The following is a 26,679-nucleotide window of genomic DNA, read 5'->3' on the forward strand; positions in this document are numbered from 1 at the left end:
AAAACATAGTCCTAACCCTTTCCCTACTCTGGAGCCTAACCCTAACCAAGTTTTTTTTATTATTCTAGGTAAATTATTTATGGAAGTCTTTTTCCCTTTATTTGTGTGTACTGTGGTGTTATGTGTTTGTTCTTGCTGATTGAATGGTTTACTGCTGGCTGTGAACCAAATTGCTCCTTGAGGATAATAAAGTTGACCTAACCTAACTAACCTAACCATAACCTACTCCTAAAATCAAAGGAAGATGATAGATCAACAACACTGATGTAGAAGCAGCTATCCCTAGTTGTAAACCTAAACTTGACATAAACAGTACACTTGTCCCTCAAATCCGATTAGTTGTAACATGTTGTATTTGGTTGGTATCACTATTACTTGGTATCACGTTCACCATATGGGAAAATACATTCATGAATTCAACTACAAAATGTTAATAACAAAAAGTGTTTGAGAGTTCTACAAAGGGTTAGTAGTGTGTTTAATAGATTAAAGATCTAAAGACTAAACAAAAAGACACACAGAGGACTGCAAAGCCTCAAATGTGTGTCTGCTGGCCACATCCATCAGGATTGTTTGGACAAAACCAAGAGAAAGAGGGAGGGAGAAAGATTCAGGAGAGGAGGGCCTTGGAAAAGAATGGATTCTCTGGAGACCAGCGGGAGGAGGAGAGAGGGAAAGAGTCAGAGGGGAGGGCTGATAACTACATCTGGAAGTTATTTGGAACAAGAGAGGGAGGTAAATAGCTGAAAAGATAGACAAAGACAACCGGGAATTAGCAATTAAGGTTGAGGGAACAAACTAACAAGCAAACAAATATTTTGACGTTGTTTGTGTTAACTTAAAAAAGAAAAATATATATTTTTTGTAATGCCATGAGTAATCCCAGAGAGAAATGATACGAGTTTGAAGGAATTAAACAACAAAGAAAGAAAAGCTTGTGAAGAATTTTGTGTGCCTGGAAACTGCATGACCGATCATTTAAGTTCATCACTTCACAGAAGCCTCTTTTTTTTGCACGTATGAAGAGTCATTTACACCCTGGAGAACTGGAGGAATCACATCTGTGATGTGGATAATATCGGTCAATGAATAAATAAAGCAAGATCTCATGAACTTCATCAGTACGTAAGAACAAATACGGTACAAGTACAAAAGACAATACGGGAAGCTTTGGATTCAGGACACAGGGAAAACTCAACTCTTTTCCTGGAAACCTTTCAATTGCCTGTCAGTCATTTTTTTCTGTCTCCACCTAAATAAAGGTAAAGCAACTATATTGGATTGATGTTTAATGTCAATTTTGGAATATTAAATATACAGATTTGGGTACTGGTTACAAACCACTTGATCATTACTGAAGCAGACTAGAGAAAACAATGTTGCTGACAGCGAGTTTGTGCAAACCTGTGATTTACTGAGATAGATTGATAAAATAGATGATCGTTTGTGTTTTTCATTTAGGTCAGAAAAATATATTTTATGGACAGGCAGAACTGATTAAAAAAAGGGTTGAATTTAAAAAGAAAAAAGTGGATGTATGCTTCAAACACTCTTTTCTAAGCATTTATAATCACAAGAAACTAAAGTTATGTTTAGGTTTCTATGTGATCTCATATTTTAAGAACTTTATAATTCCCGCATACATATGGTGCCAATTTCCAGAACCATTACTGACATACCACTGAAATCAGATCATAAATCCATGTGCTGCCTAACTTTGAGGGGGCTTAAATGTTTACATTTTGTCCCATAATATGCTCTGTGGTCACATGTAGACCACATTCTGTTGAACAAATAGAGCAAAATAACCACCAACATGATTATGTTGCTTTCTGCTCATGGAATATGAAGTGGCGCATATCAAAGTCCACAATATTCTTTGAGTTTAAAATAAAAGAGAGGCCCTACATGAGTAGGTGTGTTTTAGTCATGGAACATAATGGCTTTCTAGTTAATGTACTATCAGCAGTACAACACAAGGGTGGTTTCTTCCTGCCTGGAAGCAGCACTTCCTCTCCATGCTACAGTTCAGGAGAGTGTGAAAGTTTGCACACGTTAATAGCACACACAATACTTTTATATATCATCATTTTGTGATTATATTCCTGTCTTTCTTCTTTCATGCAGAATGTCTGCGTCACGAGGTTGCCTCTGCTGTGTGAAGTACCTCATGTTTATCTTCAACCTCATCTTTTGGGTTAGTTTTGTTTTAGGCTTCTGCAGAATATCAGTTTGAGGATTCAGTTAACATCACCGTATTCATCAAACCCGTCTACGATTCTTTCTGCCACTGAACAGGAGCAAGAGTGTGATGTTGTTCTGAATGATATGATGCTATTCAGACAAACAAGATTCGCAAGCGTAACTTGGTTTTATACACCAGTTCAGTAAACAAACAAAAAGTTAGTTTATACGTAGTAACTTACACAAGTACTTCGTCCATTTTTGCTCCGCCATCGAAAGGAGTCCCAACAAAGACCAAATTATCAGAACCAACTGTTACGCATCTCAGTAGTGGCGTTCTTGTGAGTGTTGTGGATCGAATCATTGAACAAGTCATTGAATCATTCACTCAGCGAATCGTTGAGTGAATGATGTACCACCTACAGGTGTAACGTTGTCATGGAACGCCGCTCAGTCAATCATAAAACTGAAGGCTGGAGTACACTGTAAAATTTACACTGTTTTTTCTAGCGATTTTCAGTCGTTTAGAGTACGATGCCCAGTTTACAAAGTCGGCAAGTGTATGATGCCCAGTGGTTAAAATACGAGAAGTGTATTCCATCTGTACAATAAATATACACACAATATTTAAGAATATATGCAAGTATGTTCAATACTAGCCCATTATGTTTATTAAGGCCATGCAGGCCTACACTTGTTCCCTAGAATGACCTGCCTTAAACTGATGCCAAGTTATTTTTCTTTACCTGCTTGTTTGTGCAGTTGGGAGGATGTGGTTTATTTGGTGTCGGGGTGTGGCTCGCCTTCACACAGTCTGAGTTTTCATCTCTACCGCTGTCCTTCCCTTCACTCTCCGCGGCCAACCTGCTGCTTGTTGCTGGGGGCGTCACCATGGTGACAGGGTTTCTCGGATGCCTTGGTGCTCTAAAAGAGCAGAAGTGTCTATTGATGACGGTAAGGTATTACTGACATCAGTAAAACAAATGTGGAAACTGCCCTCATGTGACACTGAAGACTGGAATAATAGCTGCTGAATATTTAGCATTGCCATCACACGGATTAAAGGTAGGGTAGGCAATTTCAGAGAGGCTAGAAATAGCAAGCTAGCTTTGAAAGCATAAGATCCCACCCTCCCTTCAGAGCGTCTCCAAAGCCACGGCTCCTTCAAAACACATGCAAAGGAAAGCGTCACGAGAGATCGTGTTAAATCACCTCATTTCTCAAAGCACATAACATTTAATATTAATGTACGTAAACAACTTACAGAACTCGGACTTGTACCACCTGACTGCTGCAGATTCATTTCACCGTTGATAATGTTGAAATAGAAATTTATAAATCGGAGTACATGAACAGCTCTGGGTAGAACATCACGTGTTGCCGTCTTTAAATTAAGGTTACGACATGGTGTGAGCGCAGCATTAGCTCGTTGTTTTGGTCGAGGAGGAGCTGTAAAAGGTGGCGCTCAGTGACTGACGTCTGTCTAACTCTAGCCTTACAGAATGCGCTGATTACGTGTGATGTCTGCGTGAGCCGATACGTGGCGGTATAGAAATACATGTGTTGACAGAAGTAGGACATCGTATCATTGCATTCGGACTGAATCCAATGATTGGAAGAACATTTTTTTGTCCTGAGACTTTGACAGAAGATATATGTACATGTTTTAATATTTCGACCACTTCTGTCTTTGATTGCTATCAGGATATGAAGAGAGTTTCAACCAATAAAAAGTGTTTATAATATTTTTTTGCCTACTCTACCTTTAATTACATTTTAAACTATATTAAAAAAGACAATAGTTATTTAAAATGTAATAATATTTTAATAGTTTCTGTTATATGCAGCCCTGGTAAGTATGACATAATTTTTGCCGCGCATGATGCCAGTATAAAAGAGAATTTTTTCAAGAACATTTAAAATCCAAAAATTTGAACGGCAGTATATTAATTTAACATATAATGTACATAATTAAATCATTTTAATTTCATGTAAAAAAAAATATTTGGAAAAATAAATTTTATTTGGAAGAAGTTCAATTATCATCCTCATCTCTAATGTTTCTCCTTATAGGGAAAAAAGAGAGGCAATTGTTGGGTACAGAACAATAAAATTGGTGTCTATAGCAGTATAGTTCAAATAATTTGAACTAGTATTTGATGAGAAATATTTTAGTTCATATTGAAATAAGAATTTGATTGATCTTGGCAAATTTGAGACCAGAATGGGACTTTTCAGGATAAAAATCTGAGAAGCAGAAGTCTCTAATTGCTCTTTTTTTAACCTCATTGCAGCCTAAGAGAAATAAATGGGTTCATAAAAATATTTTATATTTAAATATATTTTTCTTCCTACATGGGAATATTGTTGTCATTCGTGTACTCTAATAGTTTTTTCTTGTTCTTTCAGTTTTTTGTGATCCTCTTGTTTCTAGTCCTGACAGAAATGGCGCTGATTTTGGTTTTGAGTGTGTATCATGAAGAGGTAAGAGACTAACGTCTGAGCCTTGCAAATATTTCAGCCTTTCCTTTCAGGAAAACACTTTGCCTTCTACATCCTGTTTATCCGCTTGTCTGCTTGTCTCTGTTTTGTCCATTTAGTTGGACAAAAGGGCTAAGGATGACCTAAGAGAAGGAATGAATGACTATAAACATAAACCTAATGAAGGGCTGCGAAAATCCTGGGACAACATGCAGAAGATTGTGAGTTAGGTTTATAACAGTCAGAAATATGAAGACTAAGATTCTTCAATGTATATCATGGATTCTGTCTCCTTCAGTTCAAGTGCTGTGGCGTGAGCAACTACACCGACTGGCACAATAAAACATCCGACGGCGAACTTCCTGTATCCTGCTGCAGGAATCTTTCTGGAGAATGCCATCATTGGGAAGAGGTCAGAACATTTCTGGGGTCTAGGGTCAGCTAAGTAGCCTACCACACGTTCCTAAATCCCGCCAACGGTTGATAATTGCAACCACAAGTGTAATATAAAATTAAATCTGGCACAAACCCTACATACATCTGATGTTAAAGTGTTAGTTCATCCAAAAATGAACATGATCCCATAATTTACTCACCCTCAAGCCATCCTAGGTATAGCCTATATGACTTTCTTCTTTCAGCCAAACACAATCAGAGTTATATTAGAACATATCCTGGCTCTTCCAAGCTGTATAATGGGAGTGAATAGAACCTGAGATTTTGAAGCCCAAAAAAGCGCACCCATCCATATTAAAAGTAATCCATACGGCTCCAGGCGGTTAATAAAGGCCATCTGAAGCAAACGATGCGTTTTTGTAAGAAATGTTTTTTGAGCAGCAAATCAGCATATTATAATTAGTATTTCTGAAGGATCATGTGACACTGAAGACAGGGGTAATGATGCTGAAAATTCATTTTTGTCATCACAGGAATAAATGACATTGTAAAATGTACACTGTAAAAAAAATCCCTATTTTGTAACTAGCCTATATAAAATAACTATTTTGTTTTATTTTATTTTAAATTGTAGGCCTACTCAGAACTTACAATTTAAAATTACAAACAATATATCTCAGCTGTTATTTTAAGTAGTATTATGCTATTAATGACAAATTACAGTAAACAATTTTTACAATTTTCTCAAATTACATACAAATATATTTAAAATGTGAAAAATTATGGAGATTGTAATTCTTGAAATCACCACCAGATGGCGCAAAGGGACAGTTGACACGGCTGCCAAACAAAAAATGTAAAATTAAAGTGAAATATCCTAATTTAAATTTACAGAAATTTTCATTAAACATTTTATAGAAAAACAGTCAAATATAATTTTACAGTAAAATATTTCACAATATTACTACTTTTACTGTATTTGTTATCAGATAATTGCAGCCTTAGTGAGTATAAGAGTGTCTTTCAAAACATTAGAGGCCCGGTTTCACAGACAGGGCTTAGATTAAGCCAGGATTAGGGTTTAGTTCAATTAGGGCATTTAAGTGACTTAAATACATTACTGGTGTGCATCTTGAGACAAAACAATGGCACTGACATATTTTAAGATATATCAGAGCAAGTTGCTTTCAGTTAAAACACCTCAAACATGCATTTTAATCTGAGACTAACTTAAGCATTGTCTGTGAAACCGGGGTTAAGAGAATTTACTAACCCCAAACATCTGAATGATACAGTACATTTACAACAATTTATGTCCAGTTGTTTATTTATTTGGTAACTATGTAATAAAGAAGATTTACTTCCCGCCAGTTATTATCTCAAATTAAATCGAGACCCTGATTACATGGCTTACTTTGAGATAATTATCCGGCTGATAAAACTGTTTTTTAAATGTGTTTTAGCCGTGCTATGAGAAGGCCAAGGACTGGCTTCTGGCTAACATCACCTCAGTGCTTGGGTTTGGAGTTTGTATTGGAATCGTTCAGGTACTTTCAAACTTGTGTATCTGGTGTAGGCTGATTATTATGAATTTAAGCACTGGTATAATGCGACTGCATTTTTCTCCCTCCAGATTCTTGCTTTGGTGTTCTCCATGCTGATGTACTGCCAGATCCTACGAGCAGAAAAATACATGGACTGACCCTTCCTTCGCCCCATTCTGAATATGTAATGAATGTTTAAACAGACTTGCCTATTAGAGATACTGGATGTAATATGCATGTGCACATAGATTGCAGTACTGCACTTAGGAAGAAGCTCAGACTAATCTCAGATAAATTAATTTACCAGATAAAAGGCTAAATAATTCATTTGTACTTAGAAAAAGATTAAATGAATATAAAGTGAATGTATACAGTAGGTGGAAAAAGTAAATCTTAGAATTATTGCACTCTTTGTTAAATACCCTTATAACTGCTTACAATGAACATGCAATCAGTATTTCCTATAAATGGAAATGAAATGTTTAAGAGTTGATTTGTTATACTAAACCAACGGTCTGTACTATATTAACGTCTGTTAAGGTCGTTACAAATAAAAAAGAATGCAATACAACAGTAGATGATTGGCATCATGTATTTTGGTATAAAATGGCACATAAAAAAACATCCAAAATACAAAAGAATAATAAATACATCAGCAGAGAAACTTTCTGATCAAGTAGTGTCAATTCCCCAGTTGGCTGGTTCTTCTCTTCTTCTTTGCCTCACAGAGGTCATGCTACATGATTTGAGAACTTTCATGAGTTCATTATGAAAAGGTCTAAGGTCAATCACACTCCAGGACCTCATCAAAATGTGCAATTTTATCCTGTGGAAGAAGACACAAAAAGAGAGGATTACTTGACACAATTGTGCCCCCATTCTGGAAGAAAATAACAGATGAATATCCCAGAGAGAGACTGAGGAACAGTTAAATGTAGACAGCAAAACCAGCTCACCCATCCTCCGTGGCTCCTCACCCATGGTGCAAAGCTCTCCATGTAGCGTTCAGCATAGCCTGTCAGACGCTGAACACCAGTAGCTGTGACGACTCGACGAGACACATCCATGGTGATGGCGAGACGCCGCAGCGTAGGGCTGACCGGTGCGGGAACAGGAGGTTCTTCACTCTGACTGGCGTACGTGTCAAGGAGTTTGGCAAAAGATGCGTAGGAGAGGCGGGTGAGGGTGGACCGCAGGAAGGGGTTGGTGTTTATCTACAACATTAAACCACAATTAACAATGATAAACACAAGGCAGCAGCTGAAAATATGTATGCTGTTAAATCTTTACGATAAGAGCTTCTTTAGAGCCAAGTTTACTCTATATCCTAGTAAGATATAAAAAAGGATTAGCAAGAATGGCGAACTCAGACCAGGGAACATTACCTTGCTGTTTATGGCATCCCCTTCTGAAGTCAATATCTGAACTAGCTGCTGAACCACAGCTTCTTTGTCATTTACTGCAAACAAAAAGAAGAAGTGTAACCTAATCTCCAAACAATGTAAGTGAAAAACCTCAGCCGGACCATCAGTCCATTATAACAATAAGCTATTGTTAAATCACATCCATTTCTGTAACGACAGCACACAGCAAGATGTGACTTAATATAACTGGTCTGCTCTTGCTTTGATATTCCACTGAAAATGTATCTACTTCACACATTATGATAAAATTATAAATTCATCAGGTCATAAACAAGTTTTGCATCGGTTTATGGTTTTAAATGTACCTTTGGGTGGACTTGGCACAGGCTCAGGTTTAACGGGGGATTTCTTTTTCACGCTGTGTTTCTGTGCGATTCTGTCCAAAGTTTCTGCCACATCATCATAAAACTCAGGAGGATGGGCTGAGGGAAAAAATTATTACATCATATCAAATGCAGAGTTCATATCGTTCTAAAGTTTGGTGTCAGTACCAAATTCATATTTTTATTCAGCAAGAATGCATTTAATTGATCAAAAGTGATAGTAAAGACATTTATAATGTTATAAAATATGCTTGTATGTTATACTGTGCTAAAGTCTTAGGCATGTTAATACATCCCCACCCAAAAGAAAATGGTTTTAAGTCAGTTATTTATATATTTTGCTGTAGTGTGTCAGTAGGAAATATCAGTTTACATTTCCAAACATTCTTTTTGCCATTAATTGTAATAATCCAGTGAGATTTGTGTATGCACAAGGAGTCTGACAACAGCCGGTATGATCTGATCTCACCATCATCGAGTCCGTCTGTGATTACATGAAGAAACAGAAAAAACTGAGGCAAACTAAATCCAGAAGAACTGCGGGAACGTCTCCAAGATGCTTGAAGAAACCTTCCTGCAAAGCTACCTGAAAAACTATGTGCAAGTGTACCTGGACAAAAGCCGTTTTAAACGCAAAGGGTCGTTACACCATTTATTGATTTGAATGAGTTAATAGAAGTTAAATCATAAATAAATTCAATTTGTGATTTTATTTTTGAAAGCATTTTCACTTTACATCATTTTAACACAAGTGCCAGTACTTTTCACAGTACTGTAGCTTTGCAGGAAGGTTTCTTCAAGCATCTCGGAGACGTTCCCGCAGTTCTTCTGGATTTAGTCTGTCTCAGTTTTTTCTGTTTCTTCATGTAATCACAGACGGACTCGATGATGGTGAGATCAGATCATATCGGCTGTTGTCAGACTCCTTGTGCATACACAAATCTCACTGGATTATTACAATTAATGGCAAAAACAATGTTTGGAAATGTAAACTGATATTTCCTACTGACACACTACAGCAAAATATTAAAAAAATAACTGACTTAAAGGGATAGTTCACCCAAAAATGTAAATTCTGTCAGTAATTACTCACCCTCATGTTGTTCCAACCCCGTAAGACCTTCGTTCATCTTCGGAACATAAATTAAGATATTTTTGATTAAATCTGAGAGCTGGATCACTCCTCCATAGGCTGCTAGGTGACCGAAACTTGCTGGCCCAGAAAAGTTATTAAAGAGATCGTTAATATAGTCCAAGTGACTACAGTGGCTCAATCTTAAGTTTATCAAGCGACGAGAATACTTTTTGTGCGCAAAAACAAACAAAAATAACGACTTTATTCCACTTTTCATTTCCTTCTCTCTGGGCCTCTAGTTGGTTCACGTAGTGTTTTTGCGTCGCGCGTCTGTGTTACACGTCACCACGTAGGCTCACAATTGGCCGAAGCTGGTCATGTGTGTGATGCGTGTTGACGTGCAACACAGACGCGCTGCGCAAAAACACTACGTGAACCAACTAGAGGCCCAGAGAGAAGGAAATGAATAGTGGAATAAAGTCGTTATTTTTGTTTGTTTTTGCGCACAAAAAGTATTCTCGTCGCTTGATAAACTTAAGATTGAGCCACTGGAGTCACTTGGACTATATTAACGATCTCTTTAATAACTTTTCTGGGCCAGCAAGTTTCGGTCACCTAGCAGCCTATGGAGGAGTGATCAGCTCTCCGATTTAATCAAAAATATCTTAATTTGTGTTCCGAAGATGAACGAAGGTCTTACGCGGTTGGAACAACATGAGGGTGAGTAATTACTGACAAAATTTACATTTTTGGGTGAACTAACCCTTTAAAACCATTTTGGGGGGGGGGGGGGGGGGGGGGGGGGTGTTGGTATTAACAAGACTTTTGCAGTTCTGTATGTTCATATGTTATAAATGCTGTTCTTTGTATTCACCACAATATTACAATTTCACAATATTACATTTTTACTATATAAAAATAAATGCAGCCTTGGTGAGCATAAGAAGCTTCTTTAAAAAAAAATCTTACCGACCCTATACAGTATTTTTGAAATGTAGTGTATTTATAGGCACAAGACATAAAACAATCAAGAACACATTCCTGGCAGTGCCTCCTGTGTCTCAACTTCTATATCCATAAAACAAGCTGTATATCTTGTACGTCTGACACTTACATGGTGAAGCAGGATGCTCCTCAGCATCTGAAGCATCTTTTAGAGCCAGCGTGGCCGGGCGCCGAGGACGAGACTCTTCTTTTTTAAAAGACACTTTTTTGAGAATATCAGATAATTTCAGCTTTTTCTTCTTTTTCTTCCCTGATTTTCTGTCACCTTCCTCTTCAGACGCAGATGATGGACCGCATATCTCTTCCTAAAAAAAAACCTTCTAATTAACAAGTTCTGAAAAGCAATATTAAAATCACATAATGTTAAGAAAGAAGAAACTAAAAATAAATACATTTTGGCTCCTTGACTGGTCAGGAAATTCTTAATACTGAAACCAAAAAAGCTTTTAATTAGCTTTGCAGTCCATGGCCCGGATAAAACGAGGAGGTTGCATATTGCAAATATGCAAAGCATATTTATTTTGGTGCCCATATTAACAGGTAACACACTACCAACATGAGCACAAGCAGAAGTGTTGAGGAAAAACTTGGAGCCTATTTTTGCCATACTGAACCCAGCAGAAATCATTTTTAAAATGTAAAGCTTTTGATTATTACAATCATTTGAAGTGTAGATTTTTATGAAGAAACATAAAATAACAGGGCAAATTGCACACATATTGTTTGACAAAAAAAAAAGAGGTAATGTTTAATTTTTTTTAACCTCTGTTTTCCTGGGTAAACTTTGTGTTCCATTCGCCGATGGCTTGTCGGACTGGCCCGGCTGACTCTGCTTCTCCAGGCTGTTGTTTGGAGACGGGTCAGCGCTACCGTCTTTCTTAGTATGGCGGATTGTGGACGAACGGGTTCTCAGTCTTCTTTTTATGAAATTTTTAATCCCATGTTTCTTCTCCTCTGCGGCACTGATCTCCTCATCCAAAGAGTCCCATCCATTTGCATCTTTCCTTATCTTGTCTTTTTTAGAGGCACTAAGAAAAGGAAGCGAGAGAAAGAGAAACATGGGTAATTTTTTCATTTCCAAAATATTATATATAATATTACATCAACAATTTCACAAATTTTCAGGTTCATATAATAAAGATAGACATAATTGATTTGCTGTTCAAGGTAAGATGACTTGACCATTAAAAGTTGCCCTGGACCACTGAATAAATGATGTTAGTAGAAAAGATCCTGGAAGAACTGTCACAATAGTGAGCTAAGCAGCATTATTTTTTTAAATAATTAATGAAAGACATATGAAAAGAATGATTCCTGTGTAATTGATGGCGAATGATTAGATGGACTAAATAACTAACACTAGAATATACAGTATTTCCGCCAAATCCTCTTGTACTGTAGGTAATGCTTTCTTAATTTACAACACAAGCCATTTTTTTAAGTTACAGAGATAACCTATATGATTCTAAACTGACTTTGTTAAAAATCTAAAAGTGCTAGTCAAATAAAACAATTTACACAGCACCATAGTCTAATAAAATGAGCTGATATTTACAAAAATCTGACATGGAGTTGTTTTACTTCACGTCATGACAGTGTTTAATTCTGTATGCGATTGAATGATTGATTTGTGTCACCTGTATTTGTTTGGGTCATTGTATTCTCCCCCAATCCTTCCAGGCCTCTCACCAGGAGGAACCGAGAGCGAGTGACGCAGGAAAGACTTCAGCACCATCCGCGTCTCCGCTTTAATCTCCAGGAGAGAGATGGACTGAGACGGGGATGCAGGCCTGACCACCACGTCTGCCATCGCTGAGACAGAGAGAGAACAAACAACTCTTTAAAATGTGAAAACACTTTCAGACTACACCATACAAACCACCACTGCAGAATTCCAATGTACTGCTGACCAAATTTCCACAAGTGAAACTAAACCAGAGCCTCAAATCTCTATCCCCAGACAGAAGAATAATTGGAGGTCAGTGTGTACTTTGTATGTTTGGTCTTCAGTGAAAAAAATATGCATTAAAATACAACCAATAATCCATTCTATCAAAAGAGAAGTGAGTAGTACATCAATTAATAGTGGATACTTGAAGGAAGTGAAAGCATAAAATATAACTAGTGACATACAAAGATACAAAAACACTGAGTAAGAGCTGGAAGTTCCAGTCCGTTTACCTCAGTCATTTTATCTACGTCATGTATAGACTTTCACAAACATCTCAAACATGACGACAAGCTCAGCACTTTGAGTGAAACAAAAAATACATTGATTTTCTAATGATATCATTAAATCCTTGGATTATTTTACAGAGTATCAACTGTGTGTAAAGGCCTATAGTGCCCACCAAGGAGGGTTATCGATAATACCAGCATAAACCAGTATAATTTTGATAGTAAAAACATTCAAGTAACTTGAAATGATCAATGAAGACCAGTTCTAACAACTTTTTTTTGGTTGCATAATAAATGTGATGCATACATGTGCATGTCACAGACTAATGTGCCACTTTGCCAGCTATGATGCCTGATTACTGGACTAAACTTGGCCTGTGTTTTATTTTTTTAACATATTTTACATATAAAATACCTTTATATAATATATTAGTGTTCAAGTGAACAAAAAAAAGTGGGGAAAAACTATTATTATTTGGAATGAAAGCCTAAAATCAAACAACTGTTTGTGTAAGTATATTATCATTCCTATAATTTCTCACATTCACCGAGTGCATTTACCTACTTTACAGGTTATTACGACCCATCAGACCTTGTAAATTCCACTGTAGGTATGTTATTGTTGTTTCTTAAGCAGGCCAGGGCAGCTTTACAACTCAAAACACTTGACACATTTCCATGTTTTGGCTCATCTTACCCATCTTAGCCCACTTGTATGAGCCTAGACCCTGTTCACTTTTTTATGACACACTTTAACTAATATACAAATCTACTAGGCTTATACTAATTTGGACTTTGTGTGTAAAATAATTATGGTTTATTTTTACTGCGTTTAGACTGGAATTAGGCTATAAAATATTCCCATAGCTGTGCTAATTGTAAGATCAGAGGTGATCTAAGGCCTGATAGTACACACTTACCCAATACCATACCAGCAGCTTCCAACTAAAAGACATGTAAGTGTGGATTTCACAGCAGAAGTGAGAAAACACCCTCTCCCAGCTTCTGCTATAGTAGCATGTTTACTACTTGCATTCACAATCCAGTTCAAAAGAGCATTTCTGCATTACAAAAGCTGTCAGATTTATGACATTCTTGGCTTGAATGGCATTTTATACATTTATGAAAAAATGAAACATGTTTCCATAAATGCTGTGTAAAAGTGATGAACCTAAAAAACAATGTCTTTTTTATTCTATGCTTGCCTACAGTTTGTGTGTGTCAGTGAACACATCATTGTGTAATTGGTAAAATATCAAGTTAATTAAACGTAAATAGCCTGGTTTCACAGACAGGGTTTAGATTAAGCCAGGACGTAGTTCAATTAGGAGATTTATGTAGCTTTTATAAACGTGCCTTATAAAAAACATTAGTGGCGTGGATCTTGAGACAAAACAATGGCACTGACATATTTTAAGTCAGTGCAAGTTGCTTTCAGTTAATACCGCTCAAAAATGCATTTTAGTCCGGGACTAGCTTAAGCCTGGTCTGTGAAACCGGGGGTGAGATAAATTTAAGCTTCTTTACGTTCATTCTGCCACAACAGATTCAAGATTTCTGGCTACTTCGTGATACTCTTTTTAACAACCTAAAAAAGCTTCTATAGTTAGCCTACTTACACCTGAATTCGAGTACATATACATAGTAAAAAGAGGACATATGTCAGTCTTTGAGAAAGCAAGCATCACCAGAAGATACCTGTATTACAAAAGTTCAAGCGCACAAGTAGCCTATAGTTCATACCTGGTAAATATGTCACCACCTCGAAGTCCAAAGGAGTCAGCCGAGTCGCGGCGCGTAAACAGGGAAAGCAACAAAACGCACTGACAAGGTCAATAAGTTACTATTAAAACACGGATACTAAAAACAAAACAGATACATTTACGCGCGACTCAGTAGCGAACTGTGCTAAACTTCAGACGTGTCAAGAGTAAGTTGTGTCTTATGTTATTGAAGAGTTCAGAGGTAGGTCAGATCTCACACTGAATCAAATCAGGTCTGAAGCGGTGATTCATAATCATATCGATGTTATAGATACCACTCCACTGTCGAAACCGAGTTCCAGCTTACCGGTTTCACTACCGCGTTAAGTCCGACCTGCGGATTGCGGAATGACCGACTTACGCTGTGCGAACTGCGCATGTCACTGGACGAGACAAATGGGACGGCTCCATTTTCCCAATGGACAGGGTTCAATCTTCCAGTATGCTCAATTGGTACGTTAAGAAACTTTTTAGTTTATTAAACATACTATTATGTGACCCAAATAATGTGTTTCATTGGCTATAATTGTCAACACGACCAGTTATTTTACTCTTTAAAGGGATATTCACCCAAAAATGAAAATTTTGTCATCACTTACTCACCCATGTTGTTCCAAACTTGTATGAGTTTCTTTCTATTGTTGAACACGAAAGAAGATATGTTGAACAGTTGATGGTAGGAAAAATAAAGATATACTTTGAAAGTTAACGGCTACCGTCATCTCTTAATGATCCTCTTTCGTGTTCAACCGAAGAAAGAAACTCATACAGGTTTGGGACAACTTGACGGTGAGTAAGAGAAGACAACATTTTTGTTTTTGTGGGAACAATCCCTTTAAGTTTTGATTTTACTTTGTCATTTAAAAGTTTATTTACCCTTCACATCTGTCTTGCATGGTGGTGTTAAAAACAAATGTCTACGACTAAAGTAAAATAAATGCAAAAAAAACAAACATAAGTGAAAATTTTGAAATGAATTTACATGAAACAACTGAAAAACAAAATCACTCAGATGTGTATTTTACCAAACAGGGTTTATTTTCGGACACACACACACACACACACACATTTATGAGCCATTCAGAAAAGAGAGTTATCTGGTGCCTGGTACTAATACTAATGTTGGTATTGATGACAGGGAAGTTGGGGAGCATTTGTCCTCCCTCAGCCCCCCCCAAACCCCGTCCAGCGTCATCTGTAAATCAGACACTGGTACAAGGATTGGGAGAGACAGAGATGGACCGTCAGACAGAGGAATAGAGGCATAGTAACATACTATGAAGTCAAACATTACGAGCTGGAGTAATTTGGATAAGGATTGATAGAAAAGGTCAGTCAGGAAAGCGAGGGAAAAAAACTAAAACATGTAGTGAATAAAGCTGAATTGAACATGAATCTCAGTTATTAAATAAGAGTGAAAAGCAGCAAGAGGAAATTCAGAAGTAATGAAAGATCAAGGAACATCTTAGTTTGCAAACATTCTAGGCTAAGTATGGAAAGTCCACTCTGTTTCAAAAGCTCTCAATGATGTTTATCATAAAGAAATGCCACATATAGGCTATAGATCATATCAGTGCAGAAATTAAAATGAGATCTGTATTTACCATAATTAAGCCTCTCTGCACAGGAACATCCTTTTTCATCCAAAGTTGACAAACTCTCAAGCCTTTTCTTTATATTTGTAAAATCATATCTGTCCGTGCAACTATCTTTTTCTTCTCCGAGGCTTCATCTGCTCTCAGATGTCTTACCTCAGAGTTATTTCCTCTTTAGCAGAGATGAAATGCTCTTGAGTCTGCAACCTCCTTCACTTGCTCTCTTCATCTTGTCTGTCTTTATTTAGCTGTGCACTCTCTTCTTCCTGCCTACCCTCTGACCTGTCCTGACTGCTTCTCCCTCTCTTCGCTCTGCACTCCCTCTATCTATCCCTCGCTCGGCCACCATATCAGCCCCAAATCACTGTTCTCCTGACCGTGAGCCAATAGGGAGCAACACAGCTGGGTGAGGCACTTCCTCTGTGACAGGAAACCAGCAGAGAACTCTCCGAGAGACACACACACACACGCACATACATACAAACATACATACACACACACACACACACGTGCACCACACAGAGAGAGAGAGAGAGAGAGAGAGAGAGAGTTTGGTGGACTCTAAATGTGGTGCAGAGTTTAAAATGGCTACCCCTCTCATGTATGTTGTGACCATTAAGGATTTTAAATTGTTCTAATTGTGTATTTTCTCTGCTATAATGGCATTAGATGCTTTTTGGGGAGCATTGACCCCCGATGACCCTCTGCACAATATTTTAGTCATTTTGAATTTTAAAAAGAGTATTAATGTAATGTTAAGCGAGTTTTACTGAATCTGGAATATTCCTTTATCAAGTTCAATCGGCAGAGTTCGTGGCATATACAGTTGATTACCATACAAACTAATTTCGGCCCTTGCTTTCTTTAAAAAATCAAAATGGAGAGAAGAAAAAATCATAAGGGTAATTAACATACAAAAATAGAAGTTATGGTGAGAGTGAATGGGGCTGAGTTCTGGAGGATTTAAAGGCATATACTGTGTGTGAAGCTTATGATTTCAACTACCATGAACCTTAATTTAAACTTATGAGCTGTAAATCTGTTTAAATCATTATTTTTTACAATTATTTTAGGGTTTACATGGGACAGGGTTGTGAACTCGGATAACTTGGAAATAGTTTGTAGGCAGATTTTCACACTCAAATTATGTTAACATGCATATTTTCTTGTGGCTTCATTTTTGAAAGAGTCAGTATTTTAACATTTACAGATGTTCCCCATTCGCTTCCATTGTAAGTGCCTCACCGTAACCCATATTTTTGCTTTTTTTGAATGAAAAGCAGGGACAAGTCAAAATTGATTTTTGTGGTAATCAACATTATGCCACATTGTCGTTTGAGCTTGACTTGTTCTGAATAACCTGGAATATTCTTTTAGACATGTATCAGAGTTTGAATCTGTCACCAGGAAAGTTAGCATGAGAAACAGAGGATGTGTTTATTCACTTGAGAACCACAGGCCAAGACATGGCAAAGGGCAAGAGATGAACGGATAGAGGGAGGGGTAGAGATGGAGCGATGAGTTTGAGGGAGGAGGCCCAATGTTCGCACAAACTAGATAAAACATCCTCTGATTGGGGACTGGAGGCCTTATGGGAATAGAAGAGACGTGACTATTACAGTGACCTCTGCTCAAACAGAGAATTGTGCGTGCTTTTGCCCTCTCAGTCTCCACAGCTCGTTAACATCGGCCTTAATTAAACTCATCAAGTGTAGTGCACCGGAAACTTGGAGGATACATCTCAGATATGGCCAGAGTCAGACCTCTAAGTGTATCCGTTCCAGTTTCCGGCATTGTGAGTGCCACAGGAAATTCAAGGACGAACAGCAAACTGATTTTTAAAAGATTTTAATTTTAATCAATCTTTTGGTTAATATACATATATATAGCCAAGTGGCCATATTTTCTATATATGTGTTCTGGTATGTGAGATGAAAACTCATATCTTATTACATCAAAAGTTATTCATAACTCCTGTACTGTCTGCATTTGAGTCCCTGTGAGAATAACTTTGTCAGAACATTATTTTCAATGGGTGTGGTAATGCGAGTAACAAAAACAGGAAATCCACCAGCACACAGGCAGGAAATGCTACTGTTCGTTGACAGTAATAAGTAAACACAACCCAAACGGCCGCAAGTGAACCAGTTCACCATTACTCTAGAGAAAAATATAAAGATGAGGGGAGATGCACAAAGAGTAAATACAAATACATAAGAATAATAAAAACTTTGCATGAAGGAAAACAGACAAAAGCATGTTCCTTTTCACTGTAATATTTTTATTTCAATGTTAAGATATTCCACAAAAGGGTTTACACTAAAATGTTCACAATTCTAATAATAAATACAGTAACATTATCACTCTCTCTCTCTCTCCCTATCTCTGTCTCTCTCTCTTTCATATGCACACACATTCAAACATACAAATCTAGTTCATGGGATCTGACAGGGGAAAAAACCTATGAATGTTACAGAGTGGTGAAATAAAGCAAGAATCAAATCACAGTAATGTCCATTTAACAATGTACAGTAATAAATCATTAGATTAACTTCAGTATATTACACATGATCAGTTGTGTGTTTGATTGTCTTTGCAGCCTTTCGCAATAATGCATTTTGATTGTCATCGGCTACATCGATTTATACTCAGTTTTGATCCTTTTAAGCTACTTTGTGCAATTGATTGATTGTCGGTGCTCAGGTTTAAGCTTGATTGTCATTGGTTTCTCCACGTCAGCGCTATATTATGATGGACTGGTAACTGATAGGCTCATAATAGACTTCTCAAAATCCATTATTTTCAATACCATTCATCTACACAGTTCAAAAGAGTCTTCTTTTAAGATATTCATATTTTTTCACAATACACAATACATCTGTTTTTACTGTATTTGTGATCAAATAAATGCAGCCTTTTCAAAAATATCAAAAAATCTTGCCAAAGCCAAACTTTTGAACAGTGGTGTATAACTACAAATGCGGTTTTAAAACATCCTCATTTTGGTCACATGCTGTTTGTCATATTGATTGTAATTGGCACATCAATTATACATTTTTGTTGCATAAACATGAGGCATTTTTAGATGTGCACTGTTTTGTCACCAATATCTGAGAATGATAGTGTGCTATTGTCTGGCATTGTTCTGCTGACTAGGCCTATAAAGGTGCAGGTCAAAAATACCCGAGTCCATTTTCTCTTCCGCATGTGCAGGTTTGTGATGTCCACATCTTTTTTTATGGCTTACATAGTCTGCTTCCCTGATGTGTAAATCATCTAAATAAGTAGGGTTTCCTGATGCATTTTTTGTTAAATACTTTGCTCAAAGTTGCTGATTGAAGCTCTGCTGGTTTTATCTGATAATGATAAGGTGTGTTGTTTACTGCAGTCTCGTCCAGTACTGACTCAGACCTTGTCCCAGCTCCTGATCGCCGCCTTGAACTGCAGTCTGCCCTGCTGCGGAAACACCGGCAAAGAATCCTGGAAGAGACACAGGGGCTAATCATTGCGTTCTTCACACATGGTCATTTCTGACGACTTATTTGTAACACAAAAGGAAACCACAAAGCAGCTACAGTCACACAGAGTTTTGGATTACAGTATTCATATGCGGTGTGAGGGTGGAGTATGTTACAAAACTTCACTCACCTGTGTTTGTGCTCACCGTGGGTGGGGGCGGGAGGTGGGGAGAGGTATAGGATGAGGTGTCAAATTTACGAGAAAGAGGGGGAAGGGCCGAAGGAGAAGGAGGTAACATGCAGGAATAAGTTGGAGTGGACTGGGAGGGCAAAGACTAGTGGAGAGAAGAGGAGAGAAGGGTGAAAAAAAAGATAAAAGATTAATCTCATATCATTTATAATATAAACATATTCAAAAATAAACTAATTTGACAGCTTATAATGCAATACCCCCCCCACCCCCACCCCCCCCCACACACACACAAAAAAAGTTTAAAAGATTACTCTGAAGTGTTTATGGTGGTGTCTTAGATCAATGTGCCACACTCAAGTCTGAACAACACATGACGTGATTGAATTTGAAGTCATTAAATATAATGCTGTTTGACTAAAGGGAGGGGATTTATAGAGTAAAACTGACCTGTTGAACTGTAAACCTGCTGTATACGTGCGAGTGTCTATTTTTAGAAACTACAGCAGACTGTGTATATTCCACAGCAACTCTAGAGGGCGCCACCATTTTAAATGAGTTTGAATGTCAGGCGGACTCAAAGCACCGCATGGTTTTAGCCAGTCTATGTTTTTACCTTGCAGTTGCGTAATAAGTGCGTGTACTAGAATTTCTGTCTGCATTATTTATTATTGTAGAAAGCACTCTCTTTTGCATGTTTTAAAGAAACAAAAAGGCGAATGCTATTATGTTTGAGAGGGCATCATTTTTTAATTAAGACATTAAAAATAAAAGTAGTCTTGAAAGAATAAATTTCTGTTTAATTTTACACACAGTAGCTGACTGTACTTTAAAACTGTATTTTTTTAATTTTATAAAACTGTTTTGAATAAACGCTAACTGCATAGCCTACATTAAAAGTGCAGCGGTTTTTATTATTATTACTATTTAAAAAGCCCCTCTGTTTAATTCAGTGAGTTCATTCATGTGGGGATTCGTCAAATTCGTGAGTCTTTTTGAAAGATTCATTAAGAGATCCCTCTGAAACATTTCTCAAAATACGCTCGCTTATGTTCCACAGAACAATGACATTCACAGGGTGAGTAAACTTGACGCAATTTTAATTTGGTGTGAAACCAAATTATTTTTAATACAATGGCATTTGTGACATAAAACTCTTGCACGCCACTAGGTGTCAGTATTAGCCAATAAGTCATAACATAAACAAAAATTACACTTTTAAACACTGATGTAGAATTATGAGCATTAGGCCAGGCACCTTGCCTATAAGGTTACTATGGTATACTGCAAAGGAGGTCATGAATTACCTGCATACTGGAGAAGACAGACAGAGAGCTATAGGCTGAGAGAGACGAATCACCCCGACTGTGCATTGAGCCTTATAAGAACAGAAGAGGATAGAATCAGCTCATTATTACTACTACTACTACTACTACTACTATTACTGCTGCTGCTGCTTTTGTGTTTATTGATGCTTTGGCAATACTGTAATCATAGCAATAAAGAACTTTGACACTGACGTTTGAATTGAGGAGTTTGAAGAAAGAGTAGTAAATAACAGGACAAAGAGAAACAAACACTAATGCATGAAAATAGGAGAGAAAACAAAGGGGAAATCTAGCCGTTAATTATTAAGCAAAGCATACATGTTCTAATAGCATGAAGTAAGTCAATAAAATAGACATACCTGAGCTGTTGCTATGATTGGAGTGATATACAGGGGAGTTAAAGGATGTGCTCAGGGGAGTATGTGTCTGAGAACAGGAACTGCTGCCCCCTGACCTCCTCTGGTTTCTCAGCTTTTCCTCCCTTCTCCACTTAGCTCTCCGATTGGAGAACCATACCTGTCAATCACCCCAATATGGGTCAGTGCATAATGAACAGTGTCTTTCTTGTTTAAAGGCAGTTCAGCACTAACACAATTAAAATGCTAAATAGGAACACTGTTACCTGAATTCTAGCCTCTGGAAGATCAATCTTTGCAGCCAGTCTCTCTCTAGCAAATACATCTGGGTAATGAGTCCTTTCAAACTCTGGAAAACAGATTTAATAGACTTTTTAATATTTAAAATATTAAAGAGATAGTTTGTCCAAAAAATAATATTTTGTCATGTCGTTCCAAACCTGCATGACTGACTTTCTTCTGTACAGAACACAACTTTGGACCCCATTGACTTTCAATGTATGGAAGAAAAAAACAAGTAATTATATATATTTTTTTAAATATCTTCTTTTTGTTCCACAGAAGAAAAAATCATACAGGTTTGCTATTACATGAGGATGAGAAGATTATGGGACAAATTATTTTTTTTACAGTACAGTAAAATACATGAAAGAATTAGAAAGGGTGGAATGCAGCAGAAAATGAATCAGTCATTCAATCACACACAATCATATCCACAATATAGGATTGAGATTATTTTGCATGGAAATATTTAGCGTATTAATAAATAACTAAACACATCAACAAAACTCAGTAAGTTTTTCTTATTCTTATCTTATTCAGTAAGTTTGTCTTAATTCCTTAACAAAAAACTGAGTTTTGTGCGAACCCTGTTATTATCATAACTCCATTTTTAAAGTAATGAACTATTCTATAGATCAAAATAACTTTCAATGACATGTTTATGTCCACTCATTGTTATCCATGTTTTTCTTATCTTAAAATTTCAACCCTTTTATCATGATTTACTATAATAAACAGTGGTCATATGTAAAATATCTATCCTCTGTAGGACTGAGATTATTTTGCACGGAAAGCTGAGTTTGAGCCAGCGCTTTGAGTCACACCTTTCTCCAGGGCATCGATCTGCTCCTGTGTGAAGCTGGTGCGGTTCCTCTGCAGCTTTCTCTTTAGCTGCAGGTGTAGCTGTGACTCGTCCACCTCATCCCTCTCTCCCTGCACCACTCCTTCCCCTGCTCCGGCCATCTGCGCATTCAGATCTTCCACGCAACCATCTGAGAGAAGAAGAAAAAAACATTCAACTTTAGAGAGTCCTGCCTTTCAATGTGTGTATTATATAGACAGAACTGTCTCTTTGAAGATTGTGTGATTCTGGTGCACCGCAGCATCTTGTGTTTGACAGTTTGACCTTATTTGCGTATGTGTGAATGAGCAGCAACTGTATTATGGGCATCTAATTCTGTCTAATGTCTGCTTGCTTTAGTTCCGCCTTCCTGTAATGAAACGGAGGATGTCAAGGCCAGAGACTGCCGTGTTTGTATGTGGGTGTGGGTGTACATGCGTGGCTGATGGTGTAGCTGTTGGCATCCTCTGTTTGTGCTCAGTCAAGTATATGAATTGCTGGTTCACCCCAAAGCTGACTTCACAAACACTGGCACACACACACACACAGTGTACGTTCACATGCTGAGGTGCTAGAGACAGAGATAATTCACTAAAGTTCACACACTTGTTCCGTGTTGAGGGTTGATGGTGTCGGCCGGGTGGTACCAGTTGTTTGGGCCAGTCCAGTTGGAGCTGTTTTGTAAGTTCAGCATAGTCAGATTCTCATACATAAAACGTCACCTGTGAGAAAACACTGACCCTCTCCTTCTTTCATCCAGACCACTCCAACCCTGAATGAACGACAAAAGAAGCAAAACTGTGAAAAATATTTTACAGTAAACATCTCTCATATTGGCCTCTCAATGGCTTTAAGAAGGAATATATATATATATATATATATATATATATATATATATATATATATATATATATATATTAGTGCTGGGAAAAAAATTATCACGATTAATCGCATCCAAAATAAAAGTTTGTGTTTGCATAATATATGTGTGTGTACTGTGTATAATTATTTTGTATATATAAATACACACATATGCATGTATATATTTAAGATTTTTATTTATTTATATATAAATTATTTATATATAATATAAATTATGTAGAAATGTATATACAGTATATACATGCAAATATTTCTTAAATAAATACATGCATATGTGTGTATTTATATATACAACATAATTATACACAGTACACACATATATATTATGCAAACACAAACTTTTATTTTGGATGCGATTAATTTTTTCCCAGCACTAATATATATATATATATATATATATATATATATATATATATAAATGTTGCTGTTATGCTGATTATGTTGATGTTTTGTAACTGAGAATAAACATCTTGGTCATCCTTCAAAACGGGTGTTTTGTCTTATATGCATATGGGTAAAAAAGGACTTTAACAATGAATAGTTGATGCCAAATTTAGTTGTGTATTAATCTAAACACACCAAGAAGCTTTTTAAAATGATTTATTTATGTATTTTTATTCAATATTCTATGATCTATTTTTTGGGCCTCTCCTCAGTCCTTGTGTTTCCAACTTCTCCTTGCATTATTAGCAACTATATGCACACTTTTTTGGAATATTGGAAAATATTTGGAAACAAAAGCTAGCATTTTAGCATTGTAATAAAAACCAAAGTTTTATTTTTGTGCCCACTATTCTATAGATTAAAATAACTTAGTTGAAATGACATCAGTGTCCTTAAAGAAGTTAACTTTCCAATGACAAGTTGAAGTCTGTTGTATCCATTTATGCATATCTTAAAATGTCAATCCTGTTATTATGGGTTTCAAAAGTGAACAACTGATAACTTAAAAGTAGTTTTACGTAAAAAAAAATATTAGTAATGAAAGCCTTGAAATGTCAAATTAAAAAGTTAAATGTCAACCCTGTTACCATTCTGAAGGCATAATATAATAGACATAACCCAGCATATGAATTAAGATTGCACAATGCAATTCATTAACACTTAAAACAGGATATGCCCAACAGAATATTTTTAAATCTTACAGAAATTTACTTTATAAAATCTTCATATCAAATTAACTTTAATGGAATGACCCATCTGCTCTTTAAAGTATGGATCACAATTGTCTTTACCTATCTATCTTGCACACACATTAACCTCCCACAGACAGACAGACACACACACACACACACACACACACACAGCGAGTAATTAAGAAGTGCAGAACATCTAGTCTGACATCGTCGTACACACACGCATGACTGGAGAGAGTAATACTGTCAACTAATGTTAACAACAATGCACAGACACACACGGGCTCTTCACAACAGAGAGAGACACACTCCTACAAAACAAAGAGATAATTATAGATACACCGCACACAATGGCACACAATCTACGTTTTCAACTACAAACTCGGAAAACACAACAAAAAACAGTATGAAAATGGAGTCGTGAAGCCACCAACTGAAATGTAAGTGTATCCAGCACCTGCACATCATTTATAAAACACCGTTCAGCGAAATAAATAAATATTGTTGAAGAGTCAGAAAAAAAGTTCTGCATGTAAAACTACCAACATACACAGAGAGGAGGCCGTCGTCAACCATCCGAGACAGATCTAACCGTTAAAGATGACGTAGAAGTGCTTGCGTGATAATATTTGCATGGGTTTTGAGAGTAAAACATGACCTTCAAAGACAACAAAAAAAAAATAAAAGAAGATCTAGGACTACTAAACAGACAAATACACAGATATATGGGAGGAGAAACAAACAAAAAATAAATAAAATAAAGAAATGACATATGCAAATGCAAATTTGCTTTACAACTAGACTGTACATTAAATTACTTCTACATTTTGTTTAATAGATAATGCCAAAATAACTCCTTGTACAACTCAATATTTTTTTAATAAAATTATTACATTTTAATTCAATTTCATGTTTTATTTTATTTAAATAAAATAAATATTATTAGAGCTCGAATATGCCCAGGAAATGAACAGTTAAATATTGATACAATCCACATACAGAGGCTCCTTTTATGTGCTGACATATCTACTATATAATAATATACAATATTCAATGCATTGATAAAGTGTAATAATCAATGATAAAATAACACTGTCAAGTATATTGATGTAGGTAAAAAAGTTTTCACTATTTTAAATGAATTAATTTCATTAATTGAATGTGACTGTATGACTCTCAGGCCAAGATGAATATAAGCTACATTTCAATTATTTCAATTTTGCCTTTGGTGGTATCACACAAAACAGAAAATGTCAAAGGTCAAGTCTGCCATAAGCTTTCTACAATTAACCAATCATTTTCCTATTTCCAATAAAAGAGTCATGTTTAATGTCTCAATCGTTGTGCCGGGAGTGAGGGAAGGAGACTCACCTGGTAGATGAATGAATTGTAAAAGTGGTCCACACTTGCTCAGTGTCTCTATCACTTTCTGTTCATCCCTCTCTTCTTCTCTCTGCTCTCTCGCTTTGTTAATGTTAGACTGTGTTCGAGAGAGAGAGCGAGAGAGAGAGAGCATGGGAGGAGAGGAAAGGGAGAGAAAGATGGAGAGAGTTAGACAGGGCGAAAGAGAGGAGGCGAGGGAGGGGTAGTGGGCTACAGAGAAATGCATCTGCAGGCACTCTGGTCCTTGAAGCAATGAGGGAGAGAGGGAAAGAGAGAGAGAGGGATGACACACAGAGTCAGTGTCAGTGTCAGGTCTGGACTTAATGCCAGGAAAAGGGGTGATGAAGTGAGAGAGAGAGAGAGGTGGAGGCAAAAAATGACTGAAAAAGAGGAGACGTAAAGCTATTTCTAAAGTCTCACAAAGGCAATTCGCTGTTTGTAGATACGGACTTCCAAAAATGGCTAACCTAAGAGCTGTGAGAGAGCTTCAGATCATGCACCTGCTCTGTGACGGCCTGCGGCCAGTGGTGGTTTAACCCTCCGCGCTGATGACATCTACTTGAGGTCCTAGAAAAATAATGTTAAATAATCTTCAAATATGTTTATCTGAAGTAATCTAAATCCAGTGTGCATTGAGCATTGACCCTTTGATTTATCATTAAGTAGTCAAAAGCTTCTCAGACAAGTGACAAATAACATCTGTTTGGGACCGGAAAAATGTCTGACCACATACAAATACACAACAAAAAAATCAATTGCTAAGAATGAATCTCCACAGAATACACAGAAGTCAGGGAATCTTGTCATGTGAAGTTTCAATGCATTATTTCACAATACGCCTTTAACATGAGTAAT

The 26,679-nt window shown here is 36.8% G+C and overlaps 3 protein-coding genes across 6 annotated transcripts; 1 reads left to right on the forward strand and 2 right to left on the reverse strand.

Moving 5' to 3' along the window:
* The first annotated feature begins 682 nt into the window (after window positions 1–682).
* On the forward strand, window positions 683–7,181 carry tspan4b (tetraspanin 4b). Its single transcript, XM_079875862.1, has 8 exons — window positions 683–1,262; window positions 2,128–2,197; window positions 2,947–3,138; window positions 4,594–4,668; window positions 4,785–4,886; window positions 4,964–5,077; window positions 6,525–6,608; window positions 6,695–7,181. The coding sequence occupies exons 2-8, from the start codon at window positions 2,129–2,131 to the stop codon at window positions 6,761–6,763; spliced, it is 705 nt and encodes a 234-aa protein (XP_079731988.1). The 5' UTR covers window positions 683–1,262; window position 2,128; the 3' UTR covers window positions 6,764–7,181.
* bcl2l12 (BCL2 like 12) lies at window positions 6,696–16,331 on the reverse strand. Of its 4 annotated transcripts, none has more exons than XM_079875658.1 (8): window positions 15,978–16,331; window positions 12,070–12,244; window positions 11,196–11,460; window positions 10,542–10,737; window positions 8,335–8,451; window positions 7,991–8,064; window positions 7,562–7,819; window positions 6,696–7,431 (listed from the first exon to the last, which is right to left on the reverse strand). In XM_079875658.1, exons 2-8 carry the CDS (start codon window positions 12,240–12,242, stop codon window positions 7,390–7,392), a joined length of 1,125 nt encoding a protein of 374 aa, XP_079731784.1. In that variant the 5' UTR covers window positions 12,243–12,244; window positions 15,978–16,331; the 3' UTR covers window positions 6,696–7,389. The 4 variants fall into 4 exon arrangements, with proteins under 4 accessions (XP_079731784.1, XP_079731785.1, XP_079731783.1 ...); XM_079875659.1 differs by having other exon boundaries at window positions 7,181–7,431; window positions 16,125–16,282; XM_079875657.1 differs by lacking the exon at window positions 15,978–16,331 and adding an exon at window positions 14,354–14,741 and having other exon boundaries at window positions 7,181–7,431.
* A 2,506-nt stretch (window positions 16,332–18,837) lies between these two features.
* Window positions 18,838–25,925, reverse strand: pax10 (paired box 10). The gene is made up of 8 exons (XM_079875836.1): window positions 25,813–25,925; window positions 23,030–23,195; window positions 22,407–22,574; window positions 21,567–21,649; window positions 21,304–21,460; window positions 20,924–20,994; window positions 19,617–19,761; window positions 18,838–19,448 (listed from the first exon to the last, which is right to left on the reverse strand). The coding sequence occupies exons 2-8, from the start codon at window positions 23,133–23,135 to the stop codon at window positions 19,348–19,350; spliced, it is 831 nt and encodes a 276-aa protein (XP_079731962.1). The 5' UTR covers window positions 23,136–23,195; window positions 25,813–25,925; the 3' UTR covers window positions 18,838–19,347.
* Between the last annotated feature and the right edge of the window lie 754 nt (window positions 25,926–26,679).

Source organism: Squalius cephalus (assembly GCF_949319135.1).
Source record: "Squalius cephalus genome assembly, chromosome: 1".
Taxonomy (NCBI): domain Eukaryota; kingdom Metazoa; phylum Chordata; class Actinopteri; order Cypriniformes; family Leuciscidae; genus Squalius; species Squalius cephalus.